Here is a 25,530-nt window from a genome sequence, read left to right on the forward strand (position 1 = left end):
GCTACGACTTTTGTGTAAAGAAATTTTACGTGTGTGTGTGCAGTTGACGGCTCTCGCTTGTTCATTAAAAGGTACGTAGGTATGTTTGTTTTATGCTGAATTAATTGGTAAACGATAAAGTCGCCATTTACTTGACAAGTGTGCAGATTTAAAGCGCGAGAACCGAGTTGAAAAAATTTTCGAAAATTTTACCCCGCGTAATTGGCGCACCCCTAACTTCGAGCCGGATTTTCTGAAAAAAAAGTGCGCCTATTATGCGAGTAAATACGGTATATTAAAAAAAAAAGTTCTGTGGGTCTGGTGCACATATAATCAAGAAATAAAGGAGCACACTTACTAAAATTGATTATTTTTACTCTACGTTGCGGCCGTGGCGCGGCCAAAACGTAGAGTAAAAATAATCCAATTTCAGTAAGTGTGCTCCTTTATTTCTTGATTATATATATATGTAAGCTGTTTTGTTTCTGAAGTAATTATCATATAAAAAACATGTCAGAAGCCACAAAACTGTTTTTAAACTGAGAATTATACGTAGCTTACACGAAAACCTGGATAGTCTTAGGATTAGTGTTAGCAAAAGGCATTTGAAGGTAGCTGTATGTTGTGAATTTTGAAAAATCATCACATATGCACATATGACTGTGATGAGTCTACTTCATTAGGTTTCTGCTTATCATCTCACAATTTCGTGAGGCACTTAAAAAACTGCAATTTATCATTTGCAGAAATTGCCTTCTGCTTGTGTTCATCACACATTGTGCAATTTTTTTTGTTTGTGCCAAAATCTCATCATATGGTCTGTTAGGGTGTTGGATCCTGTTGTTGCGCTATTGTAGTATTAGATGTGAAAACTTGAGGATGTGCGAGTGACAACGAAAACTTTTTGCTTTGTTTGCTACCGATGACTTGCCCGATTCAAAGAACTGTGGTCGGCTTTCTTTTCTTTGTCCGTGATGATACCTTTTGGGCAGTGTACTGTTATGCAGTGGGTGCTTTTCATTTGTATTGAAAATTGCCGAGGTCGCTGCATCTTGTAGGACTTGTTGCAATAGAGGTGGTAGATATATAAAAGAAATGGGGGGTTAGGGGGCAGAATAAGCCAGACTAATTCCACCTTTAGTGCTTTTTAATATCACTCTTGTGTGTTTCATTAATTGCAAAGAATTCTTTAGTGCTTTTTAATATCACTCTTGTGTGTTTCATTAATTGCAAAGAATTCTTATTGCCCATTTTCTTTATTTCTTCTTTTTAATTGTGACTGTTTTCTTTCACCCATTCTCCACAGATTCCAGACATTGTGAAGAATGAGCATGGCGAGGCCCCCACATATGCCTCGTTGGGCTACTCACCATCCCTGTCTCCCGGGGATGTCGGCGCTAAGAGCCAGCACCATCACCAGCACCATCACCAGCAGCAGCATCACCAGCCACATCAGCACCAGCCGCCGCCGCACCTCCAGCATCAGCACCTGCACCACCATCACCACCACCACGAGCATTACCACACCATGCAGGTGCCTATGCCCTGTGGTACCGCCCCCTACGCATGGCATCACCCTGCCTGAAGGGATGCGTTGTTCGTGCTACCCAAGCTCCACGACGCTCCTTCACGCCTGTGGGCAAGGACTCCATTCAGCAGGTGACCGTTAGGGGGCTCACTGTGATGATGTCACGCTATACACACCACCGCGCCTACCTCCCAATCATTGCTGGCCTCCTAGAAGGAGAGATATATATATATACACACAGACACACACACACACTATAGGGCAGCAGCAGGACTGCTCGTGGCGTTATTGCCGTTTGTCATAGTGTCGCCTTTCTTGTGGTCGTCACGCCCACGGACGAAGGCACGCTGGTAAAATTGGCAGAGACCTTGCCGTGTCATCTGTGATTACTGCCTACAGACTTGCTAAAACATCTTGGTGCGGAGAACGGCGGACCTTGCGCATGTGGCAGTCGACTGTTGCCGTGCCCCCTTCTGCTCGAGAACCTTTCGGAATGGGCAGAGACCTCGGAGCACCCTCAGGCGAAAGGTTTGGGTTTACTAGGAAATCGCTCTTGTATGTGTGTGTGCAAGCTGCCACCACCGTGGAGCTGCATTCTTCCTCAGCACGGTTTCAGTGCTGCAGGTTAGTGTTGGATAGAGTGGCACAAGCGTGCCCTGTGTTTGCACATACCATATTCTCTTGCCGGAAGAGACCTCAGTGGAACAGACTCTCTTGTACAGTGGCAGTAGTCACGTCTTGCAAGTATTTTACCCATATCACATTTGTTTTTCCTGAATGTACCAGCAACACTTGTGAGGCACTACAAGGTGTGCTGCTGGAATTCGCTCGAGAGACTATCACTTACAAATGACTTCAGATACTGTAAAGCAAGCCTTCTAAAGACCTGTTATTGTGAAATATGACTGATACAGCACGTAATATACAATTCACTTGTTAACTCTTTCGCTGTTTCCGAAGTACAGTTGTTATTCTTTGAATATTGTATATCACCTATTATGAAGAAAAATGGGCAAATAAGTCGGGACTCAGCTAACCTGCACAGTACTTATTAAAAATTGAAACAAGGCCTGTGGAAATGCTATTCTTCTTCGTTAAAAGGATGTGGAAATAACTTTGAATAGTAGCTTCGGTTAAAGTGCTAGTGATAACTTATAAAATACTTTAGGTTTTAAAATTTACAATACTTCGTACACACAATCCGGTATTCGCCTGGTGTGTGACTGATGTCGGCGCTTCGAACCGTGCCTGCATGACGTCATAGCGGGAATTCGTGCTGTTGTCTGCTATGTAGGCCCAGCGTCATGTGGAAACCACCGTTGTGGTAAAACTTAACGCCGAAGCAGTTCAGTGGTTGTCTTGTGTGTGGTGGCTACTGACGCTGTTCAAAGAACTGTGGGTCTTCACTTTTGACATTCATTTTGGAAGTAAAGCTCTTCGTTTCTTAGAACTGTGGCTACTTGTCTCCACGGCGAGTGCTGTGCAATGGTAAAGTACTGCTGTGTGCCTCCTTGTACTTCATGTGCCCGTGAAAAGGGCGTTGGCTTTCAGAACTGTCCTAAGGACTTGAAACTGAAGAAGAAGTAGATAGTCAAGCTCGATGGGAAGGCACTCCACGCCTTCATCGACTGTGTGCAGCAAGCCCTTTGCTGACAGTGACTTCCTACACCTGCCATATGGGCCACTTTTCAGTAAGCTTGTAATTGTGTTTGAGTGCCTCACCAGTACTTCAGCCGGTACATGTATGCAGGCTATAAGCATAAATGACTTACACCAAGTTCGATGCCATCCTGAAAACTGCGCCAAGGCTCCTAGACAGAGAACCAAGGACGGGGCCTCCGAATCATCTCACTGCATCTGAACTGCGCAGGATATCTGCGATTATGGCTTAATTTGGTGGCTGTATGTACATACATAGTTAAATTAGGAAGACAACCGCATGCCTATGCACCACTTATTATGAATTCATAAGCGAAATCTGCTGCAGTTGTTTAGTGCACATTGTATAAAGGTTTTCATCTCAGGATGTGCAGACATTTCTTAAAAATTGGAGCTCCTTAAGCTTTTCGTTATGTCTTTTGCATCAACAGAAACTCGATTAGCCCACGTTTGCCATGTTAATCTCTGCAGTCCTGTGTGCGAGATATATAATTAGCGATGAGTGTTTGTTATATTCTGATCCCGAAGCGATGTCCTTGTGCGGTATTAAAAGGAAATACGTCAGAATAAATTTCTCACTGAACCAACATAACTGGGACAAACTGTAGTCATTTTTCGTCGGCGAAGGGGTGCAGCAAGGCGGTACTTGCCCACTCCCCCAGCCATACAAGCACCTGCCCCTCAAGCTGCCTCCCCCCCCCCCCTTCATTTCTGCAAAACAACACGAGCTTGCACCTTCAAGGCGAAACCCTGCCGGTGACCATGACGGCACTCTGTGCATGAATATCCAAAATTTGGTAATTTTACGCTACTTTGCATTTCTAGCAAATCCTGTGAATGATCGATTGACTGCCATTGCAGCAATTTAAACAGCTGCCCTACAGTAATTATCTCGTGTTGTTTGTGAATGCCAGAATGAATCAGCAATTATAACAAATTTCCTCATTTTCACTGGCACTAGCGATGCACTGCAGAAAAAAACACCCTAAGGAGAAGGGCACGCCTGCCCTTCTCATTAGCATAGTTGTGAAAGCTAACCCACTTTCCACAGGCGAGGCACAGAGCAGTACTTCACCATTGCACTGCATTTACCGCAGAGAAAAAATATATTCGTTTGTTCCAGAGAAATTGAGTGATCATTATTCATCACGAACTCGCTTGCTATGGAGACGTTATGTGGCAAGTTCGCAAGTCTACTTGTTTGCAGGACCAGAGCTGTGATGGTGTTGCGATCTACGGTGACAACCTACTTGGGATTTAACAATGTGGCCTGCGGCGTACACTGCCGCACCCTCAATGAGACAGCACAGCATTTCGCAAGCTATATCTACATACTTGTATATCCTGGAGAAAGGCACGTTAACTGGAATACCGAAAGAAGCACCTGAGGAGTTCTTTTTCTAAAAGAGCCAAGTCCACTTTAAGTAAAACTGTACTGATAGAACAGTGGCACCTGCTGAATAAATGTTTTTGTCATGGTACGCATGTCGCCAAAAGATTTTATGGGAACATTGAAATAAAAGGTGACGTGATTATTTTGCCAGATATGAATCGTTGAAGTTTGGATCTGGCACAAATAGATTCGTCGCATAGTATTTGGCCCATTTTGAAAAAAAAAAAAAAAAAAAACTTTTATTGATGCAAGTCTCTGCAACACAGAAAAAACAAAATTCTAATTTTCTAGCTGCAATCTTTTGTTGTGCTAGAAGAGAGGCCACTGGGTGCAGAGACCAGGTCTAGATGTCAACAGGAGTGTCTTCTTGGCAACACGCGCACTCTTCCTGTTTGTCGACTCCCCTTTCTTGGTCTTGGAATCTGCTGAAAACATTGGAAAAATACTTGAGCTCTTCATGCTGCTGCCACCACTCTGCGAAATGTTTAACGAGGAGACCCATAACGTCTTTTACCTTGAGGGGGTTCAAGTTGGCCAGTTGCAAACCACACCTCTCTGGGGCACCTGACAAATCCTTTTCTTTTTGCAGCACTCGAACAAAATTAGACACAGAGAACCTATAATGTGGCTCTGCTCGAACTTCTGGGCTTTGTCTGTTGGCGTTAAGCTGCATATAAAAAACTTTAACCATGCTAATCTTAAAGGGCAGGCTCAATGTGGGCATCGCATAGGCATTCCAGTCGTAGACATTCCAGTGCTTTCCAAGCTTCAAAACTGTGCCATGTTCTGCAAAAATATTTTTGTAGGCATCTGGGTTCAGTATTTCTTCATGCTTCCTTGTGTCTTTCTCAATCCTACCGAAGACTCGGTCAGGCGGCAAGAAGCTGTGACCAGTGACAGAGAATACTAGAGTGGTTTTCAACACCTGAGCAGGAGCTTCATTTTTTAGCCACCAGAGAAGCATCTCTAACGTGGTGGAATTTTTGTTCTGGCCAGCACAGCTGTCGGCTGCCAAATGAACTTCTTGGACTCTCTTGTAGCTGAGGCTTCGAAGTGAGCTGTGCAGAGCGCTGGCCACCTCATTGCTTCCTTTGGCACTCTCGTCCTCACTGCAAGTATAACAGTGAACACCATGCTTGGGCACTGACTTATCTTCTTGATTTTGTACCATGCAGAAGTGGTATTGGTAAAGTTGCCGGCTGTAGTATAGCTGCTGGCCAGGAATTTGAGGCATCGCTTGGGTTTCGCTGGCAATCAAAGGAAAGGGTCATCAGGTTTGTTCATCTTTCCTTCAAGAGAGCGTAGAACGCCTTGTATTTCAATTCGTGCACACGTTGCTCCGCGATTGCTTTTTGCTTCTGTACAGGGTCAGAGACCATTTTCAGGTAGTGTGCATTTCTCAGGCATACTGAACACACGTCTGTCTGTGGCGTTCCAAAAGAAAGGTTGAACTTTCCGAAAAATGCCATGAAAAAAGCCGTACTTGCGCATTATTTAGAGCTTGAGCATTGTACATGCTCCAAACATTCTTAATGCTTTCTAGCTCGGATGGAAGTTAAAGCTTTTTCGTCTTCTGTTGAGAGTAATGCGCCTCTCTAGCGCGAAGGTGCTTTATAAATGAAGCTACGGCTGCGCGCTTGTGACCATACTTTCTTACTTTGTGGTCGCCGCCTCGATTTTCAGGCTTGATTTGACCTTTTTTATGCTTGTGCTTCAACAATCTTGTGACGGTACTGTGGCTAATTCCTAGCACAGCACAAAACATATCGTGATACACTGGAATTACTTTTCCGCGTCGAGGCGTACCTTGTATGTCGCTGAGAGCCTACGGGGAAGCGTGTATCCGATGTTCTCCGGCGCTTCGCAGGTTCCGAGGAGCAAAACATTAAAATAAAAGCACCACGCTGTTGTTTCAGAAGTCCCAGGAATTTGTCCTTGAAACTTCTTACGGAAGTTGTCGAAATAAGAGAGCACTTCAACATTTTTTTCTTGTGCTCACACTTGGGCTGTGGTACATTACGTAGTCTAGGACCACTTCCTCGCCTGGGAACAGACCGGTCACCAATTTCTTCGTTACCATCTTCTTCCATTTCAAACGAGAAAACTTGAATAAGAAACACCAAAACAAAGCCACATGTTCAGGCAAGAAGTGTAGTAGTGCCAGCCATTTTGGCTGTTTGGTCACGGGGTGTGCAGGAAGTTCTCTCATTGGTTGAGTGGATTTGGCTCAGTTTAATAGAAACATGCCTCACATTTGGCTCATTTTTTATTCGCAATAGCTCCTTTGAGTACCTGTTTCTGTGTACATTTGGCCCATTTTGTTTTGAACAGTGTCATAAGTGGAAGTCATTTGCAAGTAGTTCTCGTTGCAGCCAAATGTAGCCAAGTTTCGGTTTCGGGATTTGGCTCAATTTGGAAAAAAAAAAAGAAAACTCCTTACCTGAAATAATTGGTGTTGTACGGCAGAAACTGCAAATTACGAGCGAGAACACTCGCACATAGTTTCACTTTTTTACCAGCAATGTGGTCGATGGTATCGGCCTGATGTTCGGCTATTCGAGAGATTTCTTAACCCTGTCAATTGGGCTGAAACTTGAAAAAGTTCATTATTGCTCTCGAAAACATCCGTTGCAGCTGTTGTCTCTCATGGGGCTGTTAGTTTGACAGTGTTTCTGCCTGAAGCAGACAATCTGCAACAGAAGCCGCGGCTACTGCAGCACGGTCTGGTGGGGTTGAGAGCGAAGTACCCGCTCCGACGTCACACGTGAGAGGGCAACGTTTCTAGATGTTGAAGCGAATAAGAAGCTTTTAAACTAAAGATGTTATGAATCTATGAAAGGGTAACATGCTCAATTAACCTTTGAGTGGAGCTTCGCTACAGTGCGGATTTGTCTTGAGTAGGTGCTTTCACGGCTTAGCATCCCTTCACTGCAGTGAAACCACCTTTACAGAAGTTACATGCAGAATAGTTTGTTTATTTTGAGTACTCGAATACTGTGATATTTGAAGCATTCGAATATTTGCAAAGCCTTGTTAAAACCTCTGTGTAGATAGACAGAATGAATAGTCTTTTTAAATTGGAAAAACATTTCCACCTTCATTAAGCTTGATACATTGTATGAGTTGGCGCGACAAGTGGTTTTCTTGCTATGTTTACATCACTATAACGAACTGCTGCAAATAAGAGTTTTGACATTGCCGAAGAATGACCAAACTGAAGTATTGCATAAGTTGAGTGTGGGAGGGAAAAAGCAGTATAACTTTTCAAGTATGTTTACTTGAGCTATGTTCATAGAGATAATTATTTTGCAGTGTACATTTCTGTAAGGTACTCTGCGCATTCCAAAGTCTTCTTTAATTGAAAAAAAAAAAGGTGGTTCAGAGCCCCTTTAGATATTTGCTATGAGCATATCTGAATTGCCATACCCAATAATTCTTTCGATTGATTTTCGCGATGTCGAGGCTAAGTTGACTTGCAAGACGCAATAAAAGGCATGCCACGCGCCGTAACTGTCGCTGTACAACACAGTCTGTGCGAGTTTTCTGCTCAGTGAGGACCGTTTGCAACGCACCAGTGCAGACCAGGAGCTGTTGTGGGCGTATGGAAACATTGAGCGGATATTGGGATTTGGGAGCCCCGATGCTTGCATAAAATGAAATCACTCGATGGAAAGGCCTTAATATAACTTGTTTATACTTGCAAAAAAAAAAGAAAGTGAAAGCAGAGTTGCCCTGCTCCTGCATCACATCGATTTCGAGTGGGGTGCATCACGAAAAATTCATTTTATCTGCAAAATTTTGTCTTTACTTGCTGCTCTAAGGGTGACATGTGTCAGCTCTAAAGAACATCTCTTATTGACCTCAACGTTGTTGAACTGTGAGGTCGTTGAGTAAAATGAGTGTGCTGTTAGACCGAAGTCTCTGGAGGTTATGTCTGCACCTACCACTACCAATAAATTGTGTGCAGGCCTAGGTGGGTGGTCTGTTTCCATCTGATAGTTTCGCTATTTATTTTTGTGAAATTGCAGCCACTGCAGCTGCCCTTTTAATTCGATTAATTTGCGAGGGTACCGTTTATCACAGGTGTGAATATTTTCCTCACAAACATACAAACAAAAACAATCGAACTGAGGCAAAGAGATGCTGCGAAAAAGGCACCTAGCACGAGGCGCCCTGGATGGGCCATCATTGTTGTAGTATTATTAACTGCGTTGTAAGCCACGTGGCCACAAAGCCGTTGTTTGAAGTACAAAACACTTTTCATCTCATTTCACGCTTTCTTCCCCCTCTGGTGTGTGGCAGTCATCTGTCATTGCGCGGTGCCATAGTGCGGAATGGTATAACCATGCCTAGTTGCTTTTTTCTCGTTATCAGCTCATTCGCTGCTCCTGGCGCAAGCACTCTCAGAAGTCGCGTTATTACGCTCCCAATTCTTTTTTTTGCCGATGCTGGAGCAGATTCTAGTGTTACCACTGGTTTTGTGATTTGCACATTTTTCGCTGCGGCATCTACAAGTTTGCGTACTGCAGTGAGCATCGATATAAGTCTAGTATTACTAGATTAACCTGAATTTGCTGATGGTATGAATAACTTAAGACAGATGTGTCTTTTGCTTGATTATTCATGTGATGTACATAATTAGGCTGCTGCTACTGCTGATAATAACATTTGGGGCACACGCATTAGTGGGGATTTTGTTACGACAGTCTTGTTTTGAGAGATGCAGAGCCAAGCCTGCTTGGAACAGCTACAAAAAAAATTTCATTATTACTTTGATGAAAGAGCAACAGGTAGCTCTTATGCAGTCGAAATCTATGGCAAGCCTGCCTGCAAGCCTAGTAATCTAGGCAATCGGAAAGAAAAACATTTAGCGAATGGTTTCGACTCTTCTCATTGTTTTTGCAGTGTTGCAGTGATGAGATTTACTATGAGGAGCTCTTGTGTTCAATTTTAACCTACACTGTCGAACGACAACAATTAAAGCACTAACAGTTTACACTGGAGCTGCAGAAAAGGAAATTATCATTAAAGAGACGTGCCTATCAGTATTGTGCTGGTTAGTCGGTGGTGATGGTGGCCGCAAAAGGGGGAATGCTAGCAGCAGCCTGGTTACCTCTGAAAACATGTATGTGCAAGTTGTTTCATTTTGTCTGCTTAAACTTGAACATTGAAAGCCATATTATTTTATCTCAGTTTAAGGGATAAATCTGTACCTGATTAATATGTATTACGGCGCACGTTGGCCCATACTGTGAAGCTGGCGCTGGAAGCTAGATGATTGCGCCGCGCCGTTGTTGGTCATTGAGGCACGATAACTGTCCTACGGAAGTCTGTTATGAAAAGTGTTCAGAGCTTGTCGAAGGGCATGTCTGAGGGTGCTTTTACTTTTGTGAGCGGATCTCAGAAATGTTGTGTTCATTGAATTTTCGCACACGTTAGAATAAGGCTTCTACAGTGAAGCCCTTTTTTTAGGGAGGATTTATTATTTTTTACCCTGCTACCTAAGTTCATGCTCAGCTCCACTTTTGCATAATTCTAGCTTTTAGATTTTTTTTTTTTGAAAGTGACATTTTAGTTCTAAGTAATCTGAAAGGACAAGAGTAAAATGGTATAGTGATCGGGTGCAACATTGCTCTTATGTAGTCTCAATTGTGGATGATGTGTGAATCTGCGCACATTTTGCTTTGCACCTTGTTGATTTGTTTTGACATTTCTTGGCACTGATGGGTCTCCTGCCCACACCTTTAGCGCTACTTTGAAGAGGTTGTGAACACCCACACAAGAGAGCACCAGTGATGTAAAACTCTGCGTGAATTGGTCGACATTCGTGTCAACAGCTTCTTCTTTAATGAAATGACTTGCAGTGCGACAAGACCTGCCATTAGCAGTGACGTCGGCAACACTTTTTATAGTACAAGGACAATCTGCTGTGAAATTATTGGTAGCTTAAAAAACAAACGAAAAACTTTATATTATGGTGCTAATGGGGTGTTGGCATTGCACATATTCTTGGCTAGTGATGTTACCAGAAGTGTGACAGTACATAAGGAACACTCTGGTACGCACATTTGGGAACAGGTAGCTTTGTTAGCTTGATATTTCAGTGTGGACGTGGTGGTATGTTGCATGATTTCACTTCATCGATGATGTTTTCTCGGTAGAGCTGTCGATAGAGAACTGTCGCTGCTACAGCCAATATTTTAATAAATGACTGCCTACAGTATCAATGATGCCATCAATAGCTGTACATCATTATAGGGTACACTGTCAATGCTCACATTCGCAACCTAAATGTCTCAATTGTGGCACTGCGTTGTTTGGAATCTTTTTGGTAGTTTTTAATTTGCGCGCATCGTTTATGGCTTATTGTCGGCGGTTCTGTGCTCCATGTGTTATTCCCACTTCCCCGACATCATAGTTTGCCGAGATGGCATATGATTCGTTACTGATAGTAGGATGGGGCTTGATGGGGCTTGCTATTATTGCCAGTTGAAAGATGGTGTTTCCAAGTGAACGTGCGGCAGTCCAGTGTCAGGGCTGTTTTTCATGCTCGTAGTTCACCGTTTGACCACGAGTTTGAATAATTGCAAAGTACGAGTTTTCTAGCCCAATGATAATTGACCTTACATCAGTATGACTTCCAAAAACAATTCTGCATATTTGCATTAATTTGGGATTATTATCATGTGTACGCTACACATTAAAAAGTGTGGTAAGCAGAAAGAAAAAGATGGAAAAAATAAAGGTTAGGTCTTGGTCTATTCTTCTTTTCAATGTATGCTTTGGCTTGGCATGCGTAATGCCCTGGACTTGTCCGATGGCTCAGTGTTCTGTGCCCACTACAGTAGCTTAGACAGTGTGCTGAAAGAGCACACATAGCATACTATTTTTGGCTGATTCTTGAATTCAGTAGTGCTTATCGTTAGTACGACTTGCTTTTCGAAGGTGTTTAGATATGTGTAAATATAAAAAATATGTTCATAAATAGGTATATATACACACTTCTTTGTTTGTGTCGTGCCTGTGATATTCCGCCAGGGATAGATGGCTACAGTATCTGGGTTTAGCTGGTGTGTTCATTGCCTCACTTGCCGTTTTGCGTGCATGGTAGTACAGGCGTGTGCCATAGGACGAGGCATTTGCCTGTTTCTTTATTGAAGCTAGCACTCTGGACAGAAACAAAGCATCACATGTGTAGCGAAAGTGGCGTTTCTTTTATGTTATAGGCATGTTTATTGTAGCATGCACATGGATTTCCCTATTTTTTTTCTTAAATAAGCGTCATAAAACCATGTGTTTCTTAGTTGCTACCATGTAAAACATGTGGTAGATGAATTCCCCTAAGACATGTTTTTTTGGGACAATTGTTGAGATCAAGGACAGAAATCTCAAAGAAGCATGAAAGGTTACCGGGCAGCGTGCTCTGTGATGACGGCTACTCTGCAGGTTAAAAGATGGCATTTCTGAACGAAGTGGTGTGGGGGACTGTCGAGAATCCATATACCATTACTGGTCTGAAAGACATGGTTGCGTACATGTTGTTAGTACTTCAACTTTTCAAGAACATGTCAGCCAATACGCCTCTGACGTCCTTTGGGGATGGTTTTCACCAACACAGGATGTGAAAGAGAACATTGTTGTCCAAGAACTCGAATTCAGTGACCAGATTAAACCACACCGGCTGTTGTTCCATGTTGAAGCTGTTAAGGTACTATTTAAGGCTGTTTAAACGTCCTGTATATGTCCAGTGTAGTCTGAAATTCCACGGGTCATCCACGCAGCATGTGGTTCAAGAAAGGAAGCGAGAATTCATGGTGGGCAATTTTTTTCGGCAATCGATAAAGAAGTGTGCTGCGTGTCAATGTTTTTCACTTGGTCAGGTGTCCGAGGAGACTGCCATCGCTTTTTCTTCATCGGAATCTTTCTGGGCACTAGTGTAAGTGAGCGTAAGTGTGTAGTTGTGAAGCACAGCTCAATCGTTGTTTGGACGTCCACACACATGACCTTATTGCGTACGAATCACCTGCCGGATATTGTTTGAGCTGCAGTTGAGACACTGTATAGTAGTATTGTAATTGTGATGCGCTTAAGAATGGTGGAATCTAGCTGGCTGTATAAATACGTGTGGGTGTACTATTCTCACCTGGATTTTTGATTGCTTCGCACGGTTTGCTCTCGGAGTGCATTGATGGTTTGTTAATGCTGAGGTATTGCGTGGTGAGGGCGAGTAAGAGGTGGCTGCAGGGTCAGTTACCAAAGTGCGATGGCACTGGTGTTGACGTGGGAAGTTAGGGTGGTGTGGAGTGAGAATGCAGTGCCTAGTGTTTCAGGCCCTTGCATGCAGTGGCACGGTGGTGGATATGGGACTGGTTATTGCCGTGTCAGGCAGGCTGGTATTGTGTAATGTCATATGTACGGTTGTTTCTCTCCGAAGAGCTATTGATGTTCACCAGTTTATTGTGATGAGATTCAGCTGTCATGTACAGAAGAGTAACTTAGCTGGTGTATGTTGAATGCTTCTGGTGCTTAAGGGACGGCCTTGTGCACTGAGGGGTTTTCTGCTGCTGACCTGTTTTAGTCACTTTCCAATCAAATTGTTCAAAGCAACATGTGAGATGTTGGCTTCTTTTTTTTTCTCATTGACTTTAGGCACAAGTGCATTATGTATTCCAAGTTATCTTTATCTTTATAGCCTTTTTTTTCCTGCTGGAGATGTATAATGCATGCTAGTGTGTGATGTTTCTATGGAAGTGTTCATTCGTGATGGACAGTGGTCGCCTGCAAGCTGTGGCAGTGCATTTGAACAAGTGTATAGGCTTCTGCTCAATAGTGAAGAGTATGTGCAGAAGGAATGGAACTTTAGCAAAAGATTTGCTGTGGTGTGGGAAGAATTGTTCCGTAATACCAAGCATGCTGGGAAACAGATTAAGCATCATTTCAAATTTGACCTTGTTATCAAGACGAGTAGTGAAGCATGAACCATCTGCAGACCTCCAGGACAGAACTTGTTACTGTGAAATGTTGGTTATGTGGAGATGAAGGGTATACTGTTGCCTGTTGGCATTGTGTGGGCATCCAAGAGTGATACTCTGGGAAGATAGCTCAGTTTTACTCGGGCAAGGCTAGTTGTGACCGTTCAGTGCTGCTTTCCTTCCCTGGGCTCTTATTGTTGAGACCAGTGCATGTTTTTTTTTTTTTCATTTCGCATATCAACAAGCATCCTGGCTAGATGTTGAGCAGACATTCATCAATCCGTTGAAGTCGGGCATGACGAGCCGGTTGGCTATAAGTTTATCACCCTAGTTTATGTGCCCATGTTATTTACTGGAGGGCTGCTGCATCAATAGGCTCTGTATCTGTTGCTGTGCTCCAATAAGTGCGGGTCTGGTTTCCAAATAGTACGTAGTCACGCGTACTTCTTGTTTTGTTTCTTGAAAACTGCGTTCACTACTTTCCTTTCAAGAACCCTGAATCCTGCTGATAAACACAAATGCCGTTCCCGATCTGGATGGAAACGGGCATGCAGCGTTAAAAAAAGAAAAAAAAAGTCATGATTGTTGGCTGGTGGCCGTATGAGCCACTAAAGGTGCAGGCTTATTTAAAAGTAAGCCTTGCACTTCCAACTTTGCCTGGCACAGTTTAGCCCTCTCGACAGCCCTGCTGTGTTTCGAAAAAGTTGGTGGGTTCAGCAGCTTGTGAAATGAAATCTTTGCGATACTTATTTCTTACTGCAGGAACAATCGTGACTGTGCGGTGAGAGTCGTTGAAGTGGCAACTTGAATTCTGAAGTGAGTCCCTCAAAACAGTGTCATGTGGTGGGCGGTGTGCATGCATATTTTTTGAAAGCTGCCACATTGTTTACTGTTGCTGTACCTCCAACAACTTCTCGGAGAAACCATGCCATAATGTGTGTATTAGCTGTCGAGTGTGAAGCCATTGCTTGAAGCCACTAGAGTGGAAACAGTGATGGGTGTACGGTCTCATGACAGAGAAAGGTTTTCCCGTAGCTGGACGGGAAAGCTAGAGGAGAGTCGTCATGCTTTTCTGCATTTGTTTGAGGCACCTACTTGCTCGTTGCCCAACACCAGCGGCTAAACTTGCTCACGGCCAGCGCAATCATTCTCTGTGCAGCCTATTACAACAGCAGCCAACGTTTTGCGGAGCTGCAACTTCTCGCATCTTTGTGTATCCACCGTTTTTGCGTGTTCTCTTGGGACGTGGTGTCTTCTTTTCACGGGAGGCACATCTTTTCTGTACGGATGTGTCATCTTGCGACTACCTCAAAACTTGTTTATTTGTGCCACACAAAGCGACCATTTGCAGGTCTTTTCTCTCGTTTTTGTTGTCTAGTGTAGAGTGTATGGGGGCTATACTGCTGGCCAATCAGAAACTTTCCCGGGAACTGTTACAGTTTTAAGTGTTTGTTCAAAGGGCAGCACATGTCCAAGTTTGTTGTTTCATGTATTTATTGAAGTGCTCGCGCTTCAGATTTGTGGCCACGTTGCCGCATTGCTTACTACACCCATCTCATCTCGATAGCCATTGGGAGAGGCCTTGAAGTGTTGAAACTGTGTGGCACAGTTAGGAGGTCTGCATTCTGTCCTTTCATCTGCTGTTGTATCTCTGTAGTGGCAATGATTCTACTCTCTGTGTAGCGCCATGTTCTGAAGCAATCCTTATTTTATATCATCTCGCAGCAGCTTAGTTTCTTGTTACTTTTATGATTATATTGTTTTACTCATCCCTCTCGCCTTGATCACATCGCATCTTTTTTTTTTCATTGCGCAGCGGCAGGTTTCTTGTGTTCACTGTTTGTGCTGTCATCCATGTCACATAATGTGAAGGTGAAGTTGCTGCCTTGTGAAAAAAAAAATGTTTATGAAGCGTGCTTTTAAATGGCGTTGTGATTTGTTGTTAACTTAGGCTGGTTTCATCGAGAAGCTCCTGTGTGTAAAGCTGGCGGGTGCTTATTTTGATTGTAACATAATGTCTGCTTCTCGCCAATTTCTCGGTGCTTTTTGGCTCAACAGGGGTAGGCTTGTGTACCAATTGTAAAGGATTTGTCACAGTGATTAGCGTGTGCATGTAATTTACGTTTTTTCTCAATGCCCTATCAGAGTCGCCGACATCTTCACTTTACTTGCCTGTAACACATGCCCACGTGTCATAGAAGTCGCTCGGTGTAAAAGAATAAAGTTCGCTGGGGCCCAAGCCTTAATTACTTTCTTGTGCATGCAAAATCGACTGGGCACTCTGTGACGAATTGAGTCTTTAATGTGTGTTCCAAAACCCAGAAATGTGAAATGAGAGAAAAAAATAGAGGGAACGGTGGAACAAATTACATGGTCCATGCTAAAGTGCCTATGTACTTTGGATAGTTAATTTTGCTGTTTCTTCATGTCGGCTCCGTTTTTGCTGTGCTTTTAAGATAGTAGTACTTGCACAGTGCCCAGGTACACATCCTCTCTTTAGTCATCATCACTGAACTCTTGCAGCACATGCGCATTCATGGCACTACCCATGTGTAGAATATGCTCCTCTTTGAAAACTCATATTGTCTTTTTTTATTGATTTATTTGTATTGAAGAATCAGCTAAGAGCACAGCATTGGTGTATACGCATATTCATTTTGCCTGAAAGGCATACTGCTGTCTGCTGTTAACAAAGCATCCTTCAGGGATTGTTCTGCATAATTTTACTGAACAAGTGTTACGCTATCTCATTCTAGCTCACTTGCAGCGAGACCAGTCTCAAGCTGCTCTCATCAAAGTGCTCATTTCAGCTCACTGGCTTCTGACTGTCGAAATTGCACTGCCATTTTCATTTCGAAACCATATGCCAGTGTGTCTACCTTTTCTCATGATGTTTCTAGTTCCAATTTCCCATGAAAAGTTCTCCTCACATGTCCTCATTCGTTGGCAGAAGTGTTTAATAAAAGCAAGAGCACCAATCTGCATGACTGCACATATATGTGCATTGTTGCTGAGGTTGTCTCTTGAGGCGGGTATTGTGGTTGCACATGCTGTCACCCCCAAGATAGTGGGTCATAGACTGAACGTGAACGTTCTGGATCTCCATCCACACATTTGCTGTCAGATCAGGTTCCTGGTGAGGAATCTCATCCTAGCGTCATGCGCGAATACGTGACGTGCGATTTGTTGTGGAACACGCCAGTTAGTAGGCACCCTGCTGCACTTTGTGGATTGTGCTTGTTTGGGTCAGCGCGGAATGTCGTGCAGGATCAAGTCATTGCTCTCGATATAGGCGTGAAGATGATCCTGCGCTTGCACTGAATGTGTGGTTCAGTGCCATCAGGTTTACTGTGGTGGTTTGCTGCCTTTTGGGTGAATTGTTTGTGTGCACTTGTGTGTGCGTAGAACACAAAGCAGCGATACTGTATGTATAATGGGGCTTTTATTTTATACCAGTCCGTTGCTCTTGTGTGCTGCTGTCTGTCTTTCCTCTTTATTTGTGGGCCTTGAAACCTGTGTTGCTTATTATATCTTTGCAGTTGTTCAAACACACCTGGTCTTTTCATTGAGGTATGCTGTGTTGTTTTGACAACATTTGCTTTTAGCGACCTCTAGCCCGCTTTTGTGGTGAAAGTATGTCGTGGCAGTGGCAGTAGCATACTGAATGTCGCCAACTTTAGCAGTCGACATGACGAGAGAAATTGTGCTTGCAGGAGCTCAGTCCATGGTTGACTTGCAATTGGGCTTTTTGCTGGCCATTGTTGTCCCCAGAGAAAGCTTGTACTTGCCAGTGGTCCTGAGTTACCACTGTCGGATTGTTTGTGAAACTTGCAAGAATGGGAAAGGAAACGACAACATTCGGAGATACTGCATAAACGCAACCATTACACAACCACGGGCTTTTGCCTAAGAACGTTTGTCATTTTGTTTTCTCTTTCAGGGGATGTATTACATAGGTGCAGAACTATTTTTGCTGACCTTACGCCAACTTGAAAGATTTTTAATCTCTTCCCACAACCTGCAGGTGTTTTGGGAAGAGTTGTTCTGCACCTGGGGTTTATACAGGTGCTGTTACGCCTCTCCTTGGGCAGTGAGTGGCATTTTCTGTCATGCTAACGATACCGAAAGTTACATTGGGTGAATCCCCCTAATAGAGCACTTGTGACCTCGTATGTTGCTTGTGCGCCTTGGCTCACTACCTAGACAGCAAGTTTTCTTTTGTTACGTTTTGTTTCTCTAAATCATTATTGAAAGTGATTCTGGCAAACTGTACTACCTGGCCTTTACTACAAGTAGAAGTTTAGTTGTCAATGTAATAGAGTGATGCACATTTTGATTACAATTACCTTTTGATGTAAGTACTGAACTACTAGTGCACTGTTGTTTTGAAGCAAGATTGAACTTGGCTTCCTTGCTTGGCTTGGTAAAACACTTGGCTTCATTGTTTGGCTGGTTTATCCAGTTGATCAAACGAAACAGCTACCACAGAAACACGATACGCATTTGAACCTTCTTCGCAGCTGAAATTCTGAAGGAACTGTATTCTGAAAGAAAACAAGAAGTCTGTGGAATTTCCTTCTCAAGGGCTGATGCCAGTGGTTGCGCACACCTGGCTCACGTCATGAGCTGGACGATCGGTGGCCCTGCAATAGAAGAGGATTGCTCAGTGTGTGAGCAGGACGTTTAGTTCAGTCGTGGAGGCGATCAGCTGCGCTTTGGTCGTTTGGGCAGGGCCTCTCTCAGACTTTTTAAACTGTTGCCAAGTGTTATTGTTACTAAAGCAGTGTTGACCAAAAGCGTGCAATCCTCGTAATTATGAGCGAAAGCAACCTCCATTGCATTAGTCGGTGGAACCGTATATTGCATGCACATTGGAAATCGTTCATGAGACATCATTTGAGTACCATTGACACGATGCACTACTTGGCTGTTTGGAGGTGACCTCCACATCATTTTGTCTGAAAGAAAGTTAAGAAGAGAGAACACACTGCCATTGTTTTTCTCTGTGGGTGTGCGCATGCAGATGTCGGCATGGAACATGCGTGCACACACGAGTTAGTTTGTTGTCCTGTGTATAACGTGTACACTGACACGATATAAGCCACGGTACATGTACGAGATATACTCCTGCGTTTTCTGATTCTTTTTGCCCCATTGCCACCACTTTTTCGGTACCTCATGCTTGTGAAAGAAGGTAAAAAATACAGCAAAGCGCATTGTGCTGCTTTGAGTTTTGCGGTGAACCTGCGTGTTCTGTTTGGTTGTATATTTTTGATATACAAACGTGCACTGAAATAAATGTCAGAAGGTGTGCATCTACCATATGTCCGTGTCATTTCCTTTTATACACATGTTAGTTTTTTGACAGCAGATATTTTGGATGCGCTACGTAGTTTGAACACCTTCACAGCACTGCCGCATATTGCATAGACGAGGACGCAGAAACCTTTTCAACATGAAATTGTTTTATGTTGGGGTCTACCAAAAATTCACCGACATCATTTCATTCACGTATGCGACATTTGTAAAATTGGTAAAATGCACATAAACGTGACGCCAGAAAGAAACCAGAAGTAGTTTTGTTGATTTGGGACCTCCACGACTGCTCTGACCTGGACGATAGGTGCTAAACATTGTACCCCTACGCTACCGACGCTCATGAATGAAGCGTCACAAACACACGTTATACTTCTGACACGCTATGAAGGGTGATGTGGGGCTTTTGAAGTGAGGAAAGTGTGGAACAAAATAAGGCTCGGTGAGAGGCTAAGGAACATTAAAGAGTAGATGGGCAGAGGAGATGCCGGTTTATCCATTGGAGAAGGATTGACTCACAGTGGAGAAAAAAAAAACTGCTAATAAACTAAGACGCACCAGCAAATTTATGGTTGGCAGTGTAAGCGATATTACAACTAAGAGCTTTAAAAGGGTTCTGACACACAACTTCGCATGCTGACATAGCCTGCAAGATAGATTCTCGTGAATATGCGTATATTATCTACCAGATATGAACTGTGAATACAGCTTGGAAGGTAATTCATATGATTTTTGAAGTTCGCCGCCCACTCGAGCTCTATACGTTGCACCTCGCGACATTGCCACCACGCAAAGCGACCTGAAGGGAACCCTCGAACTTTCGCGACGACACTGCGGCCGAGCTCCAAGATTTTAGTTAAATAATGACGTCATATTCGCCATTGCATTTTTGCCACTCTTGGGCCAAAAGGATACAATTCAATGACTGCGCGCGCATGCGTGTGCGCGGCGTGACCGCCATCATTAAACATGAGGTATGCAAGACCCCGCCCTCCATGACCCCGCCCGACCATGGAAGAAGGAAAACTGAGGAGAGGCCCTCGCTAGGGTGGCTAGAATGGGGAGGTCTGATGAGCGCAGCGCCTTCCGCTTGCCGGAGAAGGCCCTTCGGTGCACAGATGTCGCTAGGGGCGCTGATGGCAGCGGCGTGGGTATACTGAGCGGCGCACTTCGCAGGGTTTTCCTCGGGTGCGCTGCTTTTTTTTTTTTTTTTTTTTTCACGGGTGGTAGCTGCTTTACAAGTAATTCGTCAATCGGTGCTTGCGCTGGGTTTTTCTGAAATGCCTGAAGGTGTCAACGACAAAAAAAAAAAAAAAAAGTAGATCTAGCGTCGCTGCATTATGCTCGTCCGCAAAACTTGATGCTTCAGCTCAGCCTCTTGAAGAGACCCAATTGTGGCAACGCGGATCACTTAGGGGAGGAGCCTCTCTGTCTGTAGAGTTGTAGTTGTCAGCAAGTCGTTCCTGTAACACGGTAGCGCTATTTATCAGTTATGTTTCCCAAATAAAATTTGCTTCTGCTGATAGTACAGGTCGCAGAGCCTTAAGTTTGCCGTACCTGGAAAAGCAAGGCTCACGTTTCCATAAACATCAGTTGCGATTCTAGCGAGCCATGTGTAGGTTAAAGGGGCAAAAATTATTTACACTGCAAATATTTTACACCGCAAATACCTGCAATTATGGTCCGCTAGCAGATGCAAGCTGCCAGAATTACTGCAATTTTTTTTTAGGTCAGTGATCATATCTTTTCGGGGAGGGTTGACGAAATAATATTTCGGCTATCTGTGACAATGAGAAATGGATTTAACATCTGCCACGAGGTTATAAGCCTTCACATGCAACTCTCTGGTGCACATTAGGCCACTGTGTTATACCTCCGGCATCTTGTGCAAAATTTTCTAGTTCACGTAAATTAGATATGGTTGTTTTGGTCAGAGACTTCATTTCTTTTCGTTCAATAGGTCGAAGAGCACATGACTAAAAGCTCGAGGGATTGACAAAGTACCGACCCAGTCACAAGTTGGCAAAGCAGCATTACACGACAGATATTCATACATGTAGAATAAAAAATAAACTTTACAAGTAGAAAATGACACCAAGTACAAATACAAAATGTATAATACAAAGCTCCACAAATAGAGAGCGAGAGAATGCATTTATATCATGACTTGGCATGAACATGAAAAGCAAAAATCAATAAGTAGTGTGACCGAAATTCAGGGAGGTGTACTATTCGGGAAAGTGAATGAGCTGGGCGAAGCATCTAATGTGACAATTTGATTATTTAAAATTGCATATATCTACAGCGCCCTAGTTGGGTAAGAATCGTACGGAATTAATTACACATGACATTATCATGAAGTGTCAGAAATAATCAAGATCAAAACTATACACTGGTACAGACAGACGTCACAGTAAAAGATACAATACAGTAATAAGAATGACTTTTAAAAAATGCGCAAGACGGCCAATTGTAGCGACGTTTCTTGCAATATTTGAATAGATTCATCGAAAGTTCTCAATGGCAGAAGAAAGGACGAAGTAACAAAATCTTCGTCGTTTAAGGTGGTTATAATAGGTAAGGTAGCCTGTAGGACAATGTTCATCCTAAACGCTTCTAGGAATAGGTAAAATCCATGTTTAATCCGTCGTGCCTAGTGAGACAAACACTTGGGTTTACGTTTATCTTAGCAAGATTAATTACGGTACAAGAACCATGTTTAACGAATGCTTATGACATGTCAAATATAAATACGAGGTTTATTAAGATGATATTCTGGCTCCCAAAGCGCGGACGCGTTGATTCAAACTCGATCTTGAAGTATAATCGATAAAAAAAAACCCTTGTGGTCGAAATTTCCAGAAACGGGGCTCTGATACTAGTTTCCACTCGTGGTTGAATGAATTTAGTATGTTCAAATTAATATGAAGCCTTACAGTGATTAACGTCTCTCGGGGAACCTGCAGCTCCGCCGCGAATAACCGCAATATTATTACAGGCCAACTCCGGCGATTCTTCGAGGTCAATGGATCTCAATGAAATTCGCTGGGTACGTTTCTTTGCACATTTCCGTCATTTATACCAATTAATGGGCTTGAGAGATGCGCTGATTGTTTCCAAACGAATTTCGAAGATTTCCTCGCAAAGCTTACTTCGCTTGCCAGAATTATTGGCAACACTGTCTGGGTTACGTCATGTTTGGCATGTCAACGGAAGTGACGCAGCTGATGCCAATGCTACTTTGGCCGCTACAGCGTTTATTGTGGTGGTGGTGGTGGTAGTGGTTAGAAGGAAGAGGAAAAAGGCACCTAATTTCTGTCTGCCTTCAGGCGACACGGCGCAGTGCCTTATAGGGGTGGGGGGGAAGGAGGGATAAAAAGAATAGAAGGAAAAAAAGATGAAGAAATAGACAGGCAAGCAGCGGAAAAAAGAAGGAGATAGGAAAGTGGGGATCCGGTCGAAGCAGTCCAAGGGCGGGGCGCCACAATGCGAGAGCTGCACGGCGTCGGGAGACCGCGGAGGGCGAACCAGTCGGCGGGAGCTACGCTGGTGCCGGATATCGCGAGGGCACAACCGTCCAGCTTGGAATCCTGCGAGCGAATCTGTGATGGCCATAAGGCGACAGCAGAAGTGTTTGGCACGGGTATTGCAGAGGCAAGCTTCCTTCCTTCCTGAGTGGTGTTCGGCCGGTGGTTCACTCGTCTGGCTTTCACAGTTTTCACACTACGCGCCGGCGGGACCAGTATACGGCCTCCGGTTCTTACCAAATACCACGTCATACGCAGAAAGGGCGCCCGGTCGGGTTTTAGTTTCACACCGTTTGGGTTATTAAAATTATTTGCGGATTTCTTGAGCATTTAAGCTATTGGTCTCGTGACAAGAGTATTTCAGAAACATAGAAAAACCATTACCTTGACATGGTCGAAAAATCGCCGGATTTGGCCCTTAAGTCCACGAGAGTTGGCAAATAGTCTTGCTCGTGGGACTTTCCAAGAATGGTTTTCAGAGGTGAGACATTAAAGGGCTTAAGTGCCATGTACTGCCCTACACTTGCCCGATCAAAATTATTTTACCAAAAACGAGTCACCACCACACAGCATGAGAGCAATTTTTGTGGAGAAGAGCGCGTGCCGTCTCGTTTTTCTCTTCCGCAAGGTTACCCGGATGGATGGATGGATATGGCTGTACCCTTTAGATCGGGTGGTGGCTAGCGCCACCGAGCCGTAATACTTAATAAACCAAAAAACTAGATTTACTTTTTTCCCCTTAAAAAGTGAGTTTGAGAATTCCTACTTTGCAGTGAAGAGTTTAATTTTCACTCGTGCCTTGACTTCAGCCGCCAATCAGATAACCTCCTTCTATTAAGTCTACCCGCTTAAAGTCTATTTTGCCCTCCCGGTCCCTAAACTCCAGTGCTTTGAAAAACTCTGCGCCATCATCCTGAACTATAGGGTGAAGCCCTTTACAGAACATTATCAAGTGTTCGGCAGTTTCTTCTTCCTCTCCACACGCACTGCATACGGTGTCTACCCCTTCGTATTTGGCCCGATATGTCTTGGTTCGCAGTACTCCCGTCCTGGCCTTAATCAGTAGAGAACTACCCCGAGTATTATCATATATCCTTTCCTTGGCGATTTCCTGCTTAAAAGTTCGATAGATCTCTAGTGCGGACTTCTTAATCATGCCCATTCTCCACATGTCAGTCTCCGTTTCCTTCACTTTCTTCTAACCGATAGTTCTTTTTGGTTTGGCCACCTGCTGTTTTCTAAGTATTTACCAGTCAACTTCCTGGTTCGCTTCCTCCATTTTGTATCGACATTCTTCATATACAAGTAGCTGAAAACCTTCCTAACCCAACGCTCCTCCCCCATTTCTCTCAATCGCTTCTCAAATTTTATCTTGCTACTAGCTTCCCTGCCCTCAAATGATGTCCATCCCAAATCACCTTGTACTCCCTGATTTGGTGTATTCCTGTGAGCTCCTAAAGCAACCCTACCTATTCCACGTTGCTTAATTTCTAATCTTACTTGAACTTCTGATCTCATGCACAAGACTGCATTGCCGAACGTCAGCCCAGGAACCATGACCCCTTTCCATATTCCTCTCACAACATCATACCCATTGTAATTCCACAGTGCCATATTTTTCATCACTGCTGCATTCCTGTTACCTTCAGTCGTCACGTATATTTCGTGTTCCCTCAGGTACTCGGTCCCGTTGTTTATCCATACGCCCAGATATTTGTATTTATCTGTTATCTCTATCGTGATCTCCTGTATTCTATGCTCACTACCTTCGTTGTCATTGAAAATCATGACTGCTGATTTTTCCTTACTGAATCTAAAATCTAACCTATCTCCCTCATTACCGCAGATGTTCATCAATCTCTGCAAATCTTCCTTGTTGTTGGCCATTAGCTCTATATCATCTGCGTAGATTAATGCTGGTAGTGCCTGATCAATAAGTTTTCCTTGTTTGACTAAAGAGAGGTTGAAGCCCAGTCCACTTCCCCCTAATTTGGCCTCTAATCCTTGAAGGTGCATCATGAATAATAAGGGTGACAGGGGGCACCCCTGCCTAAGCCCCCGTTTTACCTCTGCACGCTTGGATACCTGTTTTTCCCACTTTATAACTTACCTTGTTACCTTTATAGATACCCTTTAAAAGATTAGTGACTATATGTTCCACGCCTAGTGTGTCCTTCATTCCCCACAATTCCTCTTGAACCACGCTATCGTACGCTCCCTTGATATCAAAAAATGCTAGCCAGAGGGGCCTGTGTTCCTTTTCTGCTATTTCGATGCACTGTGTCAGTGAGAACAGATTGTCTTCCAACCTCCTGTGTTTCCGAAATCCATTCTGCAGTTCCCCCAGCACCCCCTCATCCTCTATCTATGCCTGCAGTCTTTCCTTTATAATCTGCATCGCCAGCCTGTAGACCACTGATGTCACTGTTATAGGACGGTAGTTGTTTATGTCGGCTTTGTCTCCCTTTCCTATATAGATCATGCTCATCCTGCTAAGTTTCCACCCATCGGGAACTTCACCATCGATTATTATTTTGCTCACTGCCTCTCTCAAAGCCTGCTTAAACTTCGGACCTAATGTTTTTATCAGCATAATTGGAATGCCATCTGGGCCTGTTGATGTACTACTAGGAACCTTTTTCTCGGCCCTTTCCCACTCTCGTTGTGAAAATGGAGCCATTGCGCCGCTTGATTCATCCATGTCTATTGTGGTGCATAAAGTGCTTCTTTGTTGAAATTTTTCTGTCATCATTGTTCTTATATATTCAATAGCTTCGTCCCCTTCTAGCCTAGCACCTTGGGCTGTAGTTATAAAACTGTGCTCTAGGCTCGTCTCATTTCTTAGGGAGTTTAGATGGTTCCGAAATATCACAGCTGCCTTTATATCTTTTTTATGTACTTCTGCCAGCCACTGAGCTGCCTTTTTTCTAATATTTTTATTGATCAGAAGGGATGCGTCCCTTCTACAGCTTAGAAAGGTTTTCCATTTTCTTTCAACATGATCTGTCGGTTCACCCCGCTGCTTAGCATGTCTGTGTTCCCTAGAGGCTTCCTTACGTTTCGCTATGGCTCTCTTAACTTCCTCATTCCACCAACTTTTGGGTTTGTGTCTTCTTTTCCGGGGTGACTTGTCACGCGTCTTAGCAAGCTCTAGCT

At 43.7% G+C, this 25,530-nt stretch overlaps 1 protein-coding gene across 4 annotated transcripts in view; it reads left to right on the forward strand.

Moving 5' to 3' along the window:
- LOC142785096 (uncharacterized) overlaps positions 1-18,850 on the forward strand; it is a 92,891-nt gene extending 74,041 nt beyond the window's left edge. For all 4 annotated transcript variants that reach the window (XM_075883506.1, XM_075883509.1, XM_075883508.1 and 1 more), the window contains one exon: positions 1,286-18,850. In XM_075883506.1, coding sequence (XP_075739621.1) covers positions 1,286-1,564 — 279 coding nt within the window. In that variant the 3' untranslated portion in view covers positions 1,565-18,850. The remainder of the gene's footprint in view (positions 1-1,285) is intronic.
- The last annotated feature ends 6,680 nt before the right edge of the window (positions 18,851-25,530 follow it).

The sequence above is a fragment of the Rhipicephalus microplus genome, unplaced genomic scaffold (assembly GCF_043290135.1).
Source record: "Rhipicephalus microplus isolate Deutch F79 unplaced genomic scaffold, USDA_Rmic scaffold_18, whole genome shotgun sequence".
NCBI classification, from domain to species: Eukaryota; Metazoa; Arthropoda; class Arachnida; order Ixodida; family Ixodidae; genus Rhipicephalus; species Rhipicephalus microplus.